The following is a 19396-nucleotide window of genomic DNA, read 5'->3' on the forward strand; positions in this document are numbered from 1 at the left end:
CTTGTTTCAACTCATCGTCTTAGAGCCAAAATTATAGTGTTCGCTTGCAAACCTGATGAATACCACCACTTCATGCAACAAAGCATTTTAGAACTAAATGTGGCAACATCCAAAGCCAAACACCTTTTACAGGAGCACCATGATAACCCACATTCCTTCCGGCACCAATATATTAAAGATACGTCACCATGGTAACATATCTTATAAGTAATATAATCCATATGATTTAGATTTTGGATTATATCTATTCTACGGTTGCACCAATTCCCTCAAACATCAAAGATTTGACTCTTTTATCTTTGAGTTTCTAAATATTGGAAGACTAATTTTCATCATCATGATTATCAAAAAAGGGGATGGCTTTGGCTCTATTGCTTCAAATTTATTTTCTTTCAGCTTTCCAATTTGTACCAAATGAGTACATTTTCCCCAAGCGAAAAATTGTAGTCTAAACATTCCTCGTGAATGCTTTGTGAATCCCTTATTTCTCTTAGATGGTGGTAATTTTAATGATTTTTTCATATAAAGTCATGCTCTTATTTGATTTTCTTTGTTTCTAAACATAGCATTCCTAGACCCTAATATAGATGAAAACGTAACTTTTCTTGGCACATCACATACATGCATACGCACAATACATATATACATAAATAGGTAAATAATATATACATACATATATATATGTGTGTGTGTGTGTCTACATAAACTCAAATGTACACATACATACATACATACATAGATATGAACATCTATACATACATAAAAGCGATGAAATTTTTGTAACTTTTTAATTGTCATAATTAATAACTTTGATCAGGTTTCTCCATGAAAATTTTAATTTGTGGAATTCTAAATGATGCTGCATTTTTATAAAAAAGATTGTAACCTTTTTGGACTCTGAAGTTAGAGTCCAAGTGGGAATGCTTCGCAGTTCAAGACTTCTACGATTCTTGCAAAATAAGAGTCCCATATGTACTCTAAAATCCAAATTCACAAAATTTATAGGCTAGATTAAGAACATAATATATCAAATAAATCTTAAACAACTTCATGAGAAAGGGATAATATACTTAATCCAATGTTAATGTATTTTTAAAATTTATCTCATATATAAAAGTTTTAGTAGTAAACACGTGCATTTTCTTATACATTAAAACAAATCCTTACACCATATTAAAGAGGCTTTATTTTCCAATTTTTCAATGCCAACAATAACTTTTTGATACGTTTTCTGAAAATGGAATTCTAATATTGGACTTGAAATATTTTAATTTTTTACATAATAAGTGTCCGACGTCTTCTATAGTCAAAATTTGTTAAAAAATAAATTTTATTTATATAAAAAATATAATATAGAAAATAAATATTAAATAATTTTATTAATAAATATTAAATCTTAAATAAAACTTTAGAAGCCACATGCATCTGCTCGAGAACTTATTAAATCTTAAGCAACTATATTTCCCAACTACTGAATTTCCACAATCACCCTATCTTGATTTCTCTCTTGAGGATCGTAATCATGATGAACTTATGTAAAAAAGGAGATTTTGATTGTTTTTTTGACTTCAAGAAAGAGGATTCCAAAGAGAACTCTCCTCAAAATGGGGTTTCTACGGTTGTATGCATAATAATAGTTTATCTAAATTAAGAATGTAATATAGCAAATAAATTTTCATAATTTCAATATGAAGGCATATTACCACATGTATATGCTTAAATCTTTTTAAAACTTATTCTATATTAAATTCTTTAGCAATCATTTGTATTTACATATGCATTGTAGCTAATATGTAATAGTAATATGTTGTTTGGTAGACGAAAAATAAGATATCATAATCTACAAGAAAAACATATACTGTGTGGATATAGTCCATAGGACAACTTATTTTCCTTTCTATCTAGGGGAATGGAGCAGAAAGGAAAAGGGAGGGAGGGGCATAACAGAAATGCAAAGCGTTATGTTTAACAAAATACAAATGAAAAATTGAATATTAAGTTTACATATAAAGCTAATTAATCCACTTGCAATACATCATGTAAGTGATATCTTTTGGGTCCATTGCATACCCTAAAATATCAGAATGTTAAGACATGCATGCCTTTCAACAGTGTTGCCTAGCTATACAGCCCAAGAAGAGAGGAAGGAGGGGGGGGGGGGGGGGGGGGGTGGGATGAATTGGGTTTTCTAAAAACTTTATCTAATAATACAATAGAATAAGTGTTTGATAGTAAAATATAAACTTTAGCAGCAAACTAATAAGTAAACTAAAGATAAAAGCAAACAAATCAAGCAATAAAAACACACAAAGTTTATAGTACTTCGGTGTCAACTCTGCACCTACATCCACTCCCCAAAACTTTCTTCTTGATAATTTCACTATAATCTTTCCGAGATTACAGTCTGATTGTTTTACACGGGCTCACAATCAACCCAGTTGATTTTTTTTAGTTAATCAACTAAAACTTACATCGATTATTTTACTCAGGCTCATAATCAACCTAGTTGATTTTCCCAAATAATCAACCAAAACTTTTTCTGAGCCTATCCCAGACTAAACACAATCTAATTCAATATTTGGATGGATCTTTTTTCGAGTTTCAAATTTTGAAACTTTTTCAGCAAAGTATACAAAGAATTAAGTGTAGACACAATAATACAGCTCCAAAATAATAAATACAAAACAATAAATGGAGCACGACTCTATTGGTTGGCTTTGATTGATCTTGAAGGCACTTCAACAACTCTCAGATATTGTAGATGTGATTTTTTAGCTTGCAATAAAAAATCTTGAATGATATTCTCTTTGAAGCTCTCTTTTTTTGTTTTCTCTTTTTTGCTCTAGTGATTTTTTTTTTATACTGCTTGAGCTCTCTATCCTTTGGAAGTGGTTGGAATACACTCCTACTCGTTAGATAGGCTCAAAGAGCCGTTGTGAGATGAAAAAAACCATTGTGACTTTTTCTCGGGTCAACTCTTGTTTGACTAGCGCTTGTAATTTTCATGGGTCGACTCGCCGATATGATGAAATTTTTTACCTTTCTATTTTTTCTTTGTGGCTATTTAGGGGTTGACTCGCTTTTGTCTGGGGTCGACTCTTTTTGATTGGAGTCAGCTCGAGCTCTTCATGTGTCGACTCGTTACCATGTTGAATTCCACATTTTTCTATCTAATCTTTTGAGACTATTCTAGGGTCGACTCTTGTTTGACTGCAGTCAGCTCGAGCTTTTTATGTGTCGACTTGTTACTACGCTGAATTCTACATCTTTCTATCTGTCTTCTGAGACTATTTTGGGGTCGACTCACGATCTAATGGAGTCAGATCATAAAGGCGTATCAGTTAGTTATAGTGTGCGAGGGTCGACTAATTGCAAATTTGGAGTCGATTCTTGAGGTAGCTTAGGATGAAATTTTCTATGCTTATATGTGAGCTTCGAAAGAATGTTCTCATGGCCTTTTTGGAGTTATGCTTCTTGATGTAGAGCTTCAGATAGATGATCTTCATTTGAGAGTAAACTGAAGGCTTTCTTCTTTGCTTTTTGAAATCAATCAATTAAACTCAAGGCAATGGATTAGTCAAGTTTTTACGCAAATATTTTGTATCATCAAAATCAACTCTTTAGGGTCAACAAACAGCAAACATAAGTAAATTTTCTTCTAATATGTTGCTAAGGCATATCGAAAATGAAAATAATACAAATATTTATAACTTTTCAATTTTGAAAGTATACAAAAAATAATACAAAAAATCTTGCTAAATACTAGATCCCATCTCCCATGCAACATCCTCTTCCATTGTGGTATCAGCTAGCTCAACTCCTACATTGCCACAAGCTTGAGCACCATTCCGAATTACTAATCTTACCACTGATAGCTCCTCTCTTCTGGAAAGTTGTCATGAAATCTGCATTCATCACTCTGGCGAAAGTGACATTGGACATCCACCTATGAAGCTACACCATCTTGAATATCACACCTCACTTCATTTTACATTCTATTGGAACTCTCCCAGCATTTGCGTCTCAAATCAAATGGTACGTACATGCTACATACACACTTCTTGTCCTTCATCAATACCATGATATTGCCATATGCCACCTTCATAACTCCATCTTGTGTTGGATGCCTTGAAACTCCTGAAGGACAAAAGAATTAGTAGAGGTCTTCCTCACGAACTTCATTTACTATTCCATTTCAACACTGCTTAGTGAAATCAGAGGAACCAATCTTGGCTAACATATATAAGTATATATATATAGAGCCAAAGATAAAATCAAAAAGCAAAATATTTTTGCGTGTGTGCATTGGATTCGGAATCTAAGAGTTCCTCTATTGTGTTGGATTGGGAGACATCATATTTTGAGTGGGATTAGAAAGAAGAGGAGAAAGGGGTCCATCATCCATCCGAGAAGCCATAGCCATCCCTGGATGGATTCTTACATCTATTTTGTTAGACTTGGAAAGGATCTTTCTAAGCTTCCGGGGACGGATCTTGTATATCTAGTCTTCCATCCTACTGTGACATTGTAACATGGCCTAAAAAGCTTGGAGGGTTAGGCATCCACAGGCGTGGAGACAAGCTCTCATTGGAAGCCAAGCTTGTGGACTCCTATGCTCTCATGCCTTCGCTTAGGCCAAGATTGTTTTTACCAAGTATAGTTTTGTTGGTAATTGGTGGGACAAATAAGTTCTTAGGTTTGGACAACATTTTGCTTTCTTGATTAATAAATCAATGAGTTTCTAAACATATATAGAGCAAATAGAAGAAATCAAGTTAGCAGAAACCAGTACTTGGTTTAAGACATGCTATAGAAGGTGCTCCTTTTAGAGTAGAATTCGTGTAAACATACCTGATGGTTTAACCTATCTTCCTTGAAGTGCAGTTAAATAAAGGAGGATCAAGGTTGAAACCATACTAGCCAATCCAGATGCTATGAAAATCGATAAAAGAAATTTTAACTCTCTTTGATTTGAGCTTCAACACTCTTGCCTCAAGTACTCAGAAAATGTGCTTGAGTAGTTCATACTCTCTTAATGTGCAAAGAATAATATCACTCTCTTGATGCTCTTCTTCACACCCCTTTGTGTTGTTGGAGATAGAAAGCAATGGAGGTTCCTTTCCCAGTTTATGGATGTGAATGGGAATTATGAATGAGTGTCTAAACACCCTTTTATTTGGATTGGATGCATACATGCGATCCATTAACTTTGGATGGGGCAGGAGTCATGGAGTCTGCTACCATCATACCAACAAATTGGGAGCTGGTAGACCAATCGGATCGACAAATTATTTCTTTTTTGTTCTTTTCCTTTTTTCCTTTTTCTCTTATTTTGTTTAATTTTTAGAGACTTATTTTGTGACTCCTTTGGTTGTATTGCTGCATCAAATTGTTGGCTCGCATGTCATTAAAATACTTCATATATATTAGAAAAATAATCAACCAAGTGATACAAGGAAATTCAACATAAATAAAAGATTAATTGAAGAGCGTTCGAAACTAAATAGTGTATACATGTATTCATAATATAATGGAGAAGTTTCGACAAACAAACAACCTGAAATTGTTAGTTCATCAATTATTCGTTAACAATGGTGTGCCCCCTACATTATATTATTGGCTCCCTTCTGTCAGAGCTTCTCAAAATTCCTATGTTCCTAAGTTTTTTTTATTATTTTTTACCTTTTTAAAAAGTATTTCTTCTACCTTTCCTGTATCAATGAATATGTAGGGCTTTCCCAAATTGCTTATAGGCACTCGGATGATTTTCCAACCATTAGAGAGAGAGAGAGAGCGAAAAAAAAAGAAAGGACTTGTTTTTTCCAATTAAACCTAGGGGTAATAATGGGTCCAGTCGGACCGGATCATGAGTGACTCCAATCTAATCTGATTTCTTGCTCGGATCCTAATATTGGACCGAACCCATCCCAATAGAAAATCTAGTCGAGTTGGGTCGTGTCCACAGCTATAATTTTTGACCCAATGGGTCATTCGGGTTGGGTCGGGTCCATATATAACTCGTTCCCAATCCAAAAGATTCAGGTCCAGATCGGATCCGATTCAGGTCCATATATATCAGTTGGATTAGTTTCCACAATATGATTTTATGTAATTTTATGCACTAATAGGCAAGCTATGGATCACCTTCATAATTCTAAGCCAATATCATATCATGTTCTCTATTTTGATCTCTAAATTAGCTTTAACCTCCGTAATAATGAAACACATAAGCCGTACGTTGCCTAATGTTTTAGAAAATGTATTCTAGTAGTTTTTGAATTTTCTGCACCATGCCATTATCAACAATATCAAGACTATTATTGTTTTTTTGGAACTTGTTTTGCATGGATTTTTGCATCTGTTAGTATTTGTTTTCTTTCTTAAAGAGACCGATCGCATCGAGGAGAAAAAGAAGGTGAATTGGTTGAAATTGTTTTCAGTATTGTTCTTTCAAAATAAGATTTTGTGAACAATATGACGAATATTTTGTCTGAATGCCTAAGTGGATAATTCTGTACCTTTTGATGAATCGCTGAAATTTGGATGCCCAGAATTTTCTTTACGCTGCACGTATTCATACTTTCATAGTTAGTATACAAGATCTGCTAATAGATGAAATTAAACAGTACCATACATGTTTCAAGGGGCCTGCTGGTTGAATCTGATGGATATCCATCGAATTAGGCTCACTAAGAGACAACCAACAAAAGTATGATGCCAACTTTTTGTTACTGTTCCATAACTCCAGGCATCAAAATTAGAAATTTTGAATCATTGTAGTGAGGAGTTTTGCAATGCATTAGGCTGGGTGGTTAGGCCTACTCCCTATGGCCCACAGGCTCAAATAGTATATGGGTTGGGTGGGGCTGTAGGATTGAAAACCTAAGATTATCTAAATTTCAAATGGATTGGGCTGGGTTAGAATTCAGAAAATTCTGAGTCTAATTTTAGAACCCAACCTAGCCTCATGGGTTCTTTAAAATGGGTCGGATCGAGCCTAAATGGCCGGGTCATGTTGGGTCATGGGTCAACCCGACCCATTTGCGGCCTTAATTAAACCCAGCCATCCCATTGAATTTAGTGCAAATTCGAAATTGGATTCTCCGTCAAGACGCAAGATTACATAAAAAAGATCACAAATATGTGCCAAAACAAGAACAAGGAAGGGATCCGGTATAAATTCTCGTCAACATAAAGGTGAAATTGTCAAATTTTAGATTCAATCATCTATGTCATCAATCCTTCTACTTTTTACTAATTTCATATATATACCTACCATCTTATATGGACTAAATCAGCTTGCATGTGATTCTCCACAATAATTATACCGGAAATTTTCAAGTTATGGCTAAACAAAAGAATTTTACTACTGCTAATTATTAGACAAGGTCAAATTTTAAATAGACGCGGCCTGAAGCCTTTGCACCAAATCTCTTAAAGAGAACAGAAGCATCAGACCAAGTTGATTTGGAATATGCTCGCACCAAAATAGTGGGCCGGCCAGCGTTGGCTTTTCTCATCCCTTGCAATGTCACAGACGATTACAATCGTATATGGTTTAAGGCAGAAAAAACAACCATTACTCCTTAAGATACGTCCGATTAGAAGACATTTGGAAAACAAAATAATAGTAGTTATTATAATAGTTGTTATCGACAATAATGATAAAAAAAATTGCTTAAGTCGCCATTCATCATATAGAAAAATAGATTTCTGCCGGCTGGTCTTGAAATTTTGTATGAGAAGCTGTGCGGGCATGTATTTAATTCTATATCGGTTATTTGCTGGGTAGATCTTGAGTACTTATATAGAATCAAAGAATTCAAATAATATCTTCCAGCTGATCATGTTGGTTTATTTTGAATATTAGTAAAATAGCTGTAGAAACGAAAATCTCTCGACAGCTTGATTCCTTAGATGCTCGCAAGAGACGGCAAAATTGTCACCAAGAAGAACCAAGAGGATAAATTAGGAGTAGGGAAAGGCTGAAGCAGTCATTCTTCCTCACCCTTACAACCCCGTTCACCTCTGCTTCCAGACATGGCTGCAGGCCAGCCTCCTACCTCTGAACTCAGTATAAGGTTAATCAGCAAAAGCATCGTCAAGGCAGCAAACTCCAACGCACCGCTCTCTGTGATCCCGGTCTCCAACTTCGACCACCTCTCCGGCCGCTATCCGGTCACCATCTTCTATGCCTACCGCAAGCCATCCACCGGCGACTTCAACTCCGTCGTCAATGCCATCAAAACCTCTCTCGCAGAGACCTTGAATTACTTCCTCCCCTTTGCGGGACGGATAGTCCCTAATCCTGAGACTGGCGAGCCGGAGATTCTATGCAATAACGAAGGCATCGAGCTGATCGAAGCTTCGGCCGATGTCTCAATAACCAGCCTCAACTTCCATGACCTGAACGACTCCGTAAAGAGAGTCATGCTCCCGTTGCCGACCGAGATTCCTCTAAGCGTCCAGGTGACTGGTTTTGCATGCGGGGGCTTCTCCATGGTTTGGAGCTTCGACCACCTTCTGGCCGACGGTGCTGGCTTCATCAAATTCTTGCACTTGTGGTCCGAGCTGGCCCGAACTGGGCGAATTCCGGTGACGCCGAACCACGACCGGTCAATTTTCCGTCCCCGGTCCCCTCCCAGCTACGGCCCGTTGCTTGACCGGACGTTCACTGGATGCAAGTTGCATGATGTCTTGGCGATGCCGCGGAACGACATCTCTCTCAAGCGTGCGTACTACATCCATGGATCATGCATCGATCGCCTTCAAGCAGCTGCGAGTAAAGGTGGTGGAGTCGAGAGGACCCGGACCGAGGCTATCTCAGCTTACCTCTGGAAACTCTTGGCCAGGTCCCTCGGGGAGACCGATACCGGGTGCAAGATGGGGTGGCTCGTCGACGGGCGCCCCTGGATGCGCTCAGAACCGGATGGAGACCTGTCGAACTACGTCGGGAATCTTGTGTCGATGGCGGTCGGGGAGGCGAGCGCGGGGGAGTTGAAGGAAGGATCCCTCTCGTACGTGGCGGAGATGGCAGCCCAGGTGATCGAAGAGGTGAAGAACAAGGCTCATTTCTTGGAGCTGTTGGACTGGATCGAGTGCCGTCGGCCGGAGATGGTGCTGGCGAGGATTCTGCTGGGTCTTAAGGGGCCGGCGGTGGTGGTGTCGTCGTGCCACAACATGCCAGTGATGGCTACTGACTTCGGATTTGGGTCTCCAAGGCTCGGTACGTTCTACACGGTGCTGGATGCCATTGGAGCTGGCTATGTGAACCTAATTTCCAGTGGAAGGGAGGACGGCTCCTCGTTCGTCTTTGCCTTCATATGGCCGAGGTTGGCGTTGGAGCTTGAATCGGATCCTGAGCAAGTCTTTCTGCCCGTTACTGCGGATTATATTGGTCTATAATTCGTGTCTCAGTAGTATCCACTGGAGGGGTTTTCTTTTTCTTTTTTTTTTTTTGCGCCTGTGTTTTCGCGTTCTGTTGGTAAGAGAGGTTAATTGCACCTGGTAACGGGCCGTGTCTGTATGTTTTTCCATGATCTGTTGATAATATGTAAAGTTTCTGTTAGATTCTTTATCAGAGTCAGAACGGATTATAATTAAGTTAATCAATATTCAAAGTTTATATAAAGATTATTTTTAATATTCATGAACAGATTAATATTTATATTAATAAAAATAGATTAATATTAGATGTTTCCTCGTAAACATATATTTATTTATCCTACTGCAAATATTGGAGAGTTATGTTAAATGATTTATCCTTTCCATTATTACTGATCTTTTTATTAGTGAAATGTTGAAAGTAAAAATAATTAATTGTTAAATACATTTTACTTATAACATATCTTTTCATTCTATTTTTTAAATTTTTATTATTCTTTTATTACATCAAATTATATTCTAGTTTTCATTATCTCCCCATGTATCGCGTGGGTATCATTTGTGTTTGCTAATATATAAATGGCAATATAATTGATACCTACATTTTTTTATCGATGTGGTTTTGAAAAATAAAAAAAATCATGATAAAAAAAAGAAAAAATGAGGACTCACGAAAGAGTCGTGCCACTAGTGATGGCAAATGAGTGTAATCTAGATAAAAGAGATTATGATTTTCTAGGTCACTATTAGAAAACTTTGGTGACATGATGTTTTGATCTTCAAGAATTTGGCATCCAACCAACATTAGTAGAGGAATCGAGGTTGAATAAGACTAATAAGGTGATAGGTATAGAAATAAATATTTTAACAGCGGAAGGCAAATTAAGGGCCATTTGGTTTCCAATTTTCAGTTTTGGTTTTCAAAAATATAGGAACCGAGACATAAATATTGTTTGGTAAGTTTGTTTTCATTTTCAATTACTGGGAAAGCCTTTCTTAGTATCTAGAAAATATAGTAACCAAAATTTATCCAGCAAATAACCGATGTGGGACTAAATACATGTCCGCATGGGTTCTCACATACTCTTCCGATTTAAGCTCCGACGTCCTCGTCAGGCTAAGAGTTCAAATTCATTCAAATCTAATCACAAGCACCACAATCGGCTCGTGGTCAGCCTCAATGAATTTGTGTTGCAGTGTCTCCTAGTCCACATAGGTTATGAGCCAGGTCCACTCTGATACTATTTGTAACAACCCAGAATCTCACCCATAAAGGCTAGTTGGGAGATATTATTTGGGTTTCTTGATCTTATATAAGTACCCATGCGAAGATCTACCCAGCGAATAACCGATATGGGACTAAACACACGCCCGCATGGATCCTCACAGTGTCTCTTGGATGTTCCTTCGGTACTCCCTCAAGAGCCTAGGTTTTCATCAGGTCTGGATCAGCTAGGTCTTGGGATGTGATGACTCCTTCCTTTTCTATTCTTATCAATGGTTTGTTGACATCATTCTGGTCCGCAGTCGGGCTCCAGCAAGGTTACCCCTTGTCCTTGTATCTGTTCATCATCTATGAGGATGTGCTATCTTAAGCCCTATGGGCAACGTGGCTTAACCAGATGCTTGATGCCTACACGCCTGCCCTAGGTGCCCAGTCGATTTCTCATCTATTCTTAGTAGATGACAATCTACTATTGGTCTAGGCCTCTATGAGGAATGCAGTGGTTCTTAGACTGATTTTGGAGGCGTATTGCTCTGCCTCTAGCCAGAAGGTCAATCTCCTCAAGTCTGCTACTTGTTTCAGCCCAAAGATCAAGCCAAAGGTGAGGCGTGACATTAGGGAGTTATTGGGGATCAGGGAGCAAAAGGGGCCATGGACTTACTTGGAAACTTCTATTACTGGAAGGAGACTTTGGTTTACAGAGTGCACCAATATGATACAGTAGATCTAGGACCAGTTGGAGGATTGGACGTCCTCATCCTTATCCATAGTGGGCTGGCTAACCTTGGTGAGATCAGTTTTGAGCTCGATATCGTGTGTCCAATACCGTCCTATCGAAAGCTGTGCTTCAAAAGGTTGAATAGATGTTTCGGAGCTTTTTGTGGGGTTCGTATGTTAAGGGCATAGGGTGCATCTTCTTGCCTGGGGAAGTGTCTGTCAGTTGGTGCATGACGGTGGCCTTGGCATCCAGTCTTTGCTGATAAGGAGAGAGGCAATGGTGGAGAGACACGCCGCGAGATTCATTCTTGAGCTGAAGTGCCTCTAAAGTTCGATGATGAGGGCTAAGTATGGCCCATGGATCTCTGACAGGGCTACCTAGGGGAGACGAAGATGCTCCTTCATGTGGAAGGAGATCTATGTGTATGATCCACTAGTGCTGGCCAACTCTAGGTGGCTGATTGGGGACAAGCATAATGTGGACGTCATGGAGGACCAGTGGATGGGTGACCTTTCTTTGAGGCTTTGGTTGACTATGGTTAACATGGAGGAGGCGGTCAACATGCACATCTGTGACCTACTTCGGCCTAGTGAGCAGAGGGCGGACATCAACTAGACGATCCGGCTCTTCGGGAGCTTGGTAGAGAGAGTGTTGTCTATTGCAGTTTCGAGGTGCAACGCTCTCAACATGAGGGTTTGAAGTTCTTCTTGTAGCCCTAAGGTCAAAGTAAGAGACCTCTAAGGCATCTTCAGAGATGAGCTGATGCAGAAGTAGGACTGTGCTTGGATATGGAGGGTTGACCTTCATCCGAGTGTAGCTTTGTTTCTTTGGAAGGTGACCTAGGAGCGACATCCGACCATGGGGGTCTTGTGTAGATGAGGGTTGAGCATCCCTCCAACTTGCCCTAGCTGTAAGGTGAAGGAGTTGGTTGATCATGCCTTCTTTTAGTGCGAAAGGGCGGTGCAGTTGTGGATGCTAACTGATATCCCTTTGATGGTGTATCGAACTATGACCTTGTCTGACTCCTTCCTTCAGTTTCTAAGAAGTTGGTCGAGTAGGCCCCACTTCCTTCTTGTGGCGATCCGGGCTGCATACGTTGCCTATCACATTTGGATTGCTAGAAATACCTGAATTTTTGGGGAGAGCAGTCTGCTGTCGAGGATTATTCTGGAGAGGGCTAGGATACAAGATGATGAGATCATCCATGCTACCCATTCTGGTGGCCCTATGATAATTCGGGTCACTTGTGATTCTATCTCTGCTTTTGTAGCATCTCGATTGGTGTTCATCACCTGGAAGTCCCCACCCTTGTACTTTCTCAAGGTCAACTTTGATGGTTGTGTGTTGGATAGTGTTGGTGCATGCTTTGTGATCAGAGGTCCGAACTCTAGAGTGATAGTAGTAGGTGAGAGTTCGATTGTTGACACCTCAGATTTTGGAGCAAAGATAAGAGCTACATTGGCCGGCCTTACCTATGCTTGTTGTGTTTTAAAAGCTGACGCCATTCAGTTGGAAGGCGATTTGGCTACATTGATCAGTTGGATACAGGGGCATGCAAGCGAGATCCGGATCCATCCCTGTTTCGAGATATTTGGAGCTTAGCGAGAGGTTGTGTTTTGTTTGGGATCGGCACATCTATAGGAAGGCAAATAGTGTCGTTGACCGGATGGCCTCCTTTATGCAGACCACATTGGTGCGGTACTCTGGACCGGTGAGGCTCAGCTGCCAACAGCCTTGCAGGATGTTTTGTTTTCTCATTTTTTTGGATGTATTCACACTAGTGTTGTGAGTCTCCCACTGTAGGAAAAAAAGAGACTTAATGTTGATGCCCTTTTTATAAGCCAAATGCCTTGTGCTATAGGAGAATGCACTATAAGGACAATCTTTTGGGAAAGGAACATCGTCCACATATACTATTTTGCCAGATCCTTTCGCCAGATACTTGAATTTCAGCTCCAACTTTCCTAGTTGACTTGCTTACTAGATTATAATCTTTGTTCTTGAGTCCCTGATTCAAGCTCAAGTGAATCCTAGAATTTGTTGTTGTTTGGCATGCCACAAGAATGACATCTGGAATAACAAATCAGCTTTGATGGAGTTCAAGCCCTCCACTTTAGTTGCCAAAATAGAGGCCTGAGCCATCACAGCTGTTTTATGATACTTCTCCAAGAAGGGACGCTAGTCTATTATCAAAGCATCAACTTACACGGCTCTATAGTCCTGCAGAACTTTGGAAACGTGAAGATTGGGAGACTGTATCTCAGTGGTGAGGATAAAGTTTGGAGGACCCGTGATCATGGGAACATCATGATCGACCACAATCAGATCTCACACGACCAATGCTTCGCCTTGATCTTCATCATCCCACTTGAGTGGCTATTCTTGTTCTTCTTCGACATAAGATTCTTCCTCCACCAAGGAGATTAGCTCTTGATTGGGGCAATCAGTTGTAATATGCCCAAAACTTTGGCACTTGAAGCACTTGCAGGGATTGAAACTAACAATGTTGGATCGGCTGGAGTTGGCGCCCTTATCCTTCTTTTGAGGTGCTTGAGAGGAGCAAGCTTTTGAAGATGGTGATGTCTTCGATATAGAACTCTCCCGGTTGGACGTACCATCTCAATACCTTGGAATCACAAACTACTCTGCTACTTCTTGACTTTCAATGCTGGTTGGATTGCATCGTTCAACGTCCAATAGGGTTGGATTTGAACAACTTGTTTAATTTCAGGCTTCAATTCTCCAAGAAATCATGCTATAGTTTGCTCTTCGAGCTTCTTGATATTGCACATCATGAGTAGTTGTTCGAATTCCAATGTGTATTCTTCTACGATCATATCATGCTGCCTAAGATTGTGAAGCTTATGAAATTTATTATGGTGATAATCTTCAGAAAGAAATTTATGTTTGATTTCACGATGCATCTTGTCTCATGTTCGGTTCTTATTGTGTCCTTCATGCTCACATCATCGCCTTAAATTTTTCCACCAAATTGATGCATACTTTTTGAGCTTGATGGCAACTAGCTTGACACGCCGATCATCAGAGATTGTATTAAGCTCAAAAACTCGTTCGATAGTGTGAAGCCAATATACAAACTTGTCAAGTTGCAAGCGTCCTTCAAAGTAAGAGATATCTATTTTGATACTAAAGTCATAATGGTTGTAATATGGTCTTCGTTCATGTTGGTGTAGGATATCTTTTTCACGTGATGAAGATACTTTTCTATTATAGAATGGATTGCAATCTTCCACTTCTCTATGGGAACACTTGCTTTTATTATTAAAGATCTCTCAATTAGAGTGGTGATTGGAATGTTAGCAATATCGGCATTCACGTTGCTCTTGCAGTTGATGAAGCTGCTGCTTTTTTTATAAAAGTTGTTCAAGCTGGCTACACAATTCATTTAATTGATGTTTCGCAAGTCTTGCTCACATTCAATGCACTTTTGAACATTGCGGCGATGTGACAACATATTGAAAGCATGCTCTAATACCAACTAATCTCCAGAAGGTGTTGAACTTGGGCTGAAAATTCGAAGGAGGAAGGGTATATCGTCACAACCAATTGTAGCAAGGTAGAAATCCTACTACAGCACGAACGATGTAAGGGATTAAAACATAAAGCCAATGGTGACTCGAAAGCCAATGGACTCTAATAAGAGCAGGGGGTCGATGGAAGAGGAGCAGGGATGAGTCACTCTTTTCTAAGACCAAAAATACCATCTTGGCAAACTACTCCAAAGATATAATTCTTATACGTACACACTCACTCACGAACTCTAGCAATCCACCAAAAGAGAGGAGAGAGGAGAGAAAATAAAGAGAAGGTAAGAGAAGAATAATTTCCATAATAAAATAATTAAAATTTTTACTACTCAAGGATCTTAAGTATGATTGCTAAAGGAGTTCGAGTGGAGGTATGATTTTAACTATTGACTTTATTAATAACATCAAAAGTTCCCAAAAAAAAATCACAAAATTGAAAACTTCTAGAATAAAACTAACATCAAACTTTTCTAAGATTGGTAATATCCTAAGACTCAAGCGTACGGGACTTGCGATGCATGCGGCCAGAACTTGCGACCCGTGCAGCTAGAACTCAAGATCCGTACGGCTAGGACTCATGACCTGGCGCTTTGGCGTGAATGGCGATGATGGTGGATGGGGTATTGATGGTAGTGGTAAAAGAGAAAAGTTTCATATTTTTGAAAATAGTGAAAATAAGAATTTCTTATCTTTATTTTTTCTAAAAATAGTAAAAATAATTTTTGAAAATACAAATAGAAAATAGCACCAAAATTTTCTTGTCTTAGTTTCCATATTTTTATTTTTTAAAAAAAATAAAAAAGATTCCAAATAGGCCTTCGTTCTTACTTTTGAAAATAAAAACCATCCATGGCTACCAACATCGCCTTTATTGGCGCAGCCACTACCTATCCCTTGTGACACCCCATCACCACTACTGCTATCTATAGATCATCTTGACAATCGCTAACATCATTACTATCACCACCGCTAGCACTGGCGGCCCCACTGCCACCCCAGCTAGCTATTAACATTGCTGACATTGCTAATTACTAGTCATCGTTACCACTATCGGCCGCCACCATTGGTTGTTCCGCTGCATCATCATCACCTTTACGGTTGTCAAATACAATTCAAGCACTGGTTAAGCAAGTTTTGGTTTTTGATTTTTCAAAATAGAAATTGATATTAATTTTTATGAAAATTGTAAAATGGAAATTGAATTTAATGCCAAACACAATCTATTTTAGGTGTTATTCATTGATGCTATGGTGCAGTGGAAAAAATTGGGTTTCCAAGCTCCCAATTCAATGTGATTTGGTTGGAATTTTTTTTCCTTTCTAAAATCGAAAAGCTAATACAGGATGCTTTAAGAAGGCACAAGTCTAATCATATTTAAAGTGAAACCAAGTCCATGCTCCATTCTCATCGTCTGAACTTTATGCGCTAATATCAATTATTTAGCAAGATTGGGAAGCTGAGGGAAATAAATAGGCAAGATATGGGAGCTGAAAGAATTTAAGAGGCATCACAACTTATCCTAGTTACACCACAGAGAGTATACAAGCTTCAGGGGAGCGCAACTTATCCTAGCACCCTAATCACTGTCAGATATAATGGATCGACAAACTAGTCATCGTCCAAAGCCTACAATCGCCCTTTTGGTAAAAATTCTAATTCTAGTTGATCTAGTAATTTATTTTTGCATCTCCTTCCTATCATTGTAAGGGACTCTGGAGCATATAAATAACCTCATAAAATAAATGGAACCTTCTTTGCTACATCTACTAGCTGTTGAGAGTGCATCCAGTCTCAGAAATAATTTACATAAAAAACTTTCATGCACTGCCTCACCATGCATGGAGAGAAGCTTTTCCTTTTTGCTTTTCTAATGAACCGTAAGTTGGATTGTTTCGCTTTCTACGTACCTCTCATTAAGTAATAGAACGTTTCCCGTCCTTGATGCTATCATCACTCATGGTTTCTTCTTAGGAACTACGACTCTAAACTCATAGAAGTAATGAGAGTCTATCACCAGATCGTTGTTTAATAATGCACCGATATCAGATGACATTCACACATCAATGAGGCTGTGCATTTCACAAACATTGGTTCCTTTGGTAATATTTAATGACAAAATTTAACTTACGTACGACTGTTATTCATAGAGAAGTTGCAAGCTTTGAACTGTGGTTACAGCACTTTCAAGTTATTCTGCTTCAGATAATTCTACCTTAGTAAACCTTTTCAGGTAAGAAGTGATCAAATTGTAGCTTTCAGTTCACTTCTTGCAGGTTTCTCCATTTCATACAGTTGCCATAAGCTCAGTTTTAGAATTCTTTATCACCCTCATCAAACAATACAATCAGCAAACACCTCCTCAGGTGTAACATTTATCCTTCCCAACCTCCTTTCCTCTTCAATGAAAAGAGAACAAAATGTTTCCATGTACAAAAGAAAACAATACCTATATTCTTCAATAAGTGGACCTCCAACAGCAGATTCAACACTAACAAGCTAGGCTGCCGATCAAAACCACATTAGATTCACAGATAAAAAGTTAATGCCACTTTTGATTTAAGAAAAGAAGGCTGGAACTGGATGAAAATTCTGGTATTTGGTTTAGGCTAAAAGCAACATAATCACGCGATCACTATTTTCTGGAATAAAGAAACTTATGATTCCACTATTGAATAAAAAAATTGGGCATTCCATTTGAATGGAAATGGATTTTATTTTTGTTGGGAACTATATAACATTTTTATAGTATAAAATAGTTCAAAACAGTACTTTTGATATGAGACAATTAACAATACTTTATATTGAATTTCAGAAGTAATTATATTATTAGAATATAACTACGAAATAAATATAAGACTAAATAATAAAAAAATTAACTAATACAACATAAAAATAAAAAATAAAAATAAAATTGTAGTAGAAAATATAAGAAAGAAACAAAAGATAATAATACACAAAAAAATAAATTAAATATGTAAAATATGAACTAATAAACAAAATAGAGACTAAGAGTATTCACCAAAAATATAAATATATAATCTTCAAATATAAAATTGAAATAAAAATAAAAACTTAAAATACCAAAATAAATAAAATACAATACAAATGAAAAAATAAATTACAAACAACAAAATAAAAACAGAAAACAGAAAATTAAGAATATAGGGAAAATATGACAGTAATGATAATTGGGAAAAAATCTAGAAATTTTTACATTAACTAAACAAAAAATATGAAAAAAAAGTAAACCATTAATTGTATATATATAGATATATACATATACATACAAATAAAATAATGCACACATAATGATAAGCAATAAAAATGTAAAATAATAACCAAAACAACCTTATAACAATTATTACTTAAAAGTTAGTTGTGTAGGCATACCATATCAAGCAAATTCCCCAAATTAATTATAATAATCATTGTTCTAAAATTTGGCTCTATTCCTTAATTAATGCTATATAGAAGATTAATATAAAACCCATTCCATTCTAATACATAATTAACTTAATTAATTATTAGAATGAAATTGGCATTATTTCCATTTGAACTCCTTCATCTTTGCACCCAGAAATAGAATAGGAATAACAATTTTGATTCCTTTCTTCCGTTCCCTTTCCATTTTGATTTCTATTGCAATTCTTTTCCATTCTTATTAACCAAACAAAGCGTTACTGAATGCTTCCATGCATGGACATTATCTGCAATGATATCCATATTCTGTTTAGTTTTTTGTTAGTTTTTATGAATAGGTGGTGAAAGAACTGAGACTAAAAGAAAGGCTATACTTTTGTAGGTTTTTTTGTAATTTTAAATTAATTTAATAGGTCGCATTATTTTGTTATAAAGATTGTAGTTGATACATAGCAAACTCTTGGAATATTTGCTTGTTGTTTCTTTAAAAAAAGGGGTCAGTGATAATTACATTATTCACAATTTGCTGCATTAAGACTCCATAATACTGTTTTCAAACATCAAACATTTAAAATGAAATCAGTCAGCAAAACTGCACACACATAAAGATGATAGGATAGGTACGATCTTTAAAAATGATTTGGGCAATGATAAAATAATTTTCATGTTATAAAGTTTTAATATCAATTCTGATACCTAATGGTAATTATCAGCCAATCAGCTTTTCACAAATATATTAAAATTTTTGTAATACATGATTCTTAGTTTGTATTGCATAATATGCAGCTCTCCACAGATAATATTACATTTTTTGTGATACGAACCAGAAATTTAGCAATTGTAATAAATTATTATCCAGCACCATTTTACTATTATCACAACTTGCCAGACACTTCCAAGTCATTGCTCTATATTGACATATTGTGTATAACAAGGCAGCATCCCAGGCCTCACCAAGACATGGAACTTACACCACTCAAGTGTAGCATGGATCAACCTTGACAATGCAGAACCTATTGTCAAAGCCATCAACAGGTAAACGAAGGTATGTAGAAATGTAGGAGGGATGAGCAAGCATCTATTAGTTTTAGACAGAGATGC

General features: G+C 37.4%; 1 protein-coding gene across 1 annotated transcript; it reads left to right on the forward strand.

Annotated features, from left to right (window-relative positions):
• The first annotated feature begins 8040 nt into the window (after window positions 1-8040).
• Window positions 8041-9405, forward strand: LOC103714808 (coniferyl alcohol acyltransferase-like). Its single transcript, XM_008802225.2, has one exon. It carries the CDS (start codon window positions 8041-8043, stop codon window positions 9403-9405), a length of 1365 nt encoding a protein of 454 aa, XP_008800447.1.
• Window positions 9406-19396: the final 9991 nt, after the last annotated feature.

The sequence above is a fragment of the Phoenix dactylifera genome, unplaced genomic scaffold (assembly GCF_009389715.1).
Source record: "Phoenix dactylifera cultivar Barhee BC4 unplaced genomic scaffold, palm_55x_up_171113_PBpolish2nd_filt_p 000144F, whole genome shotgun sequence".
Lineage (NCBI taxonomy): Eukaryota > Viridiplantae > Streptophyta > Magnoliopsida > Arecales > Arecaceae > Phoenix > Phoenix dactylifera.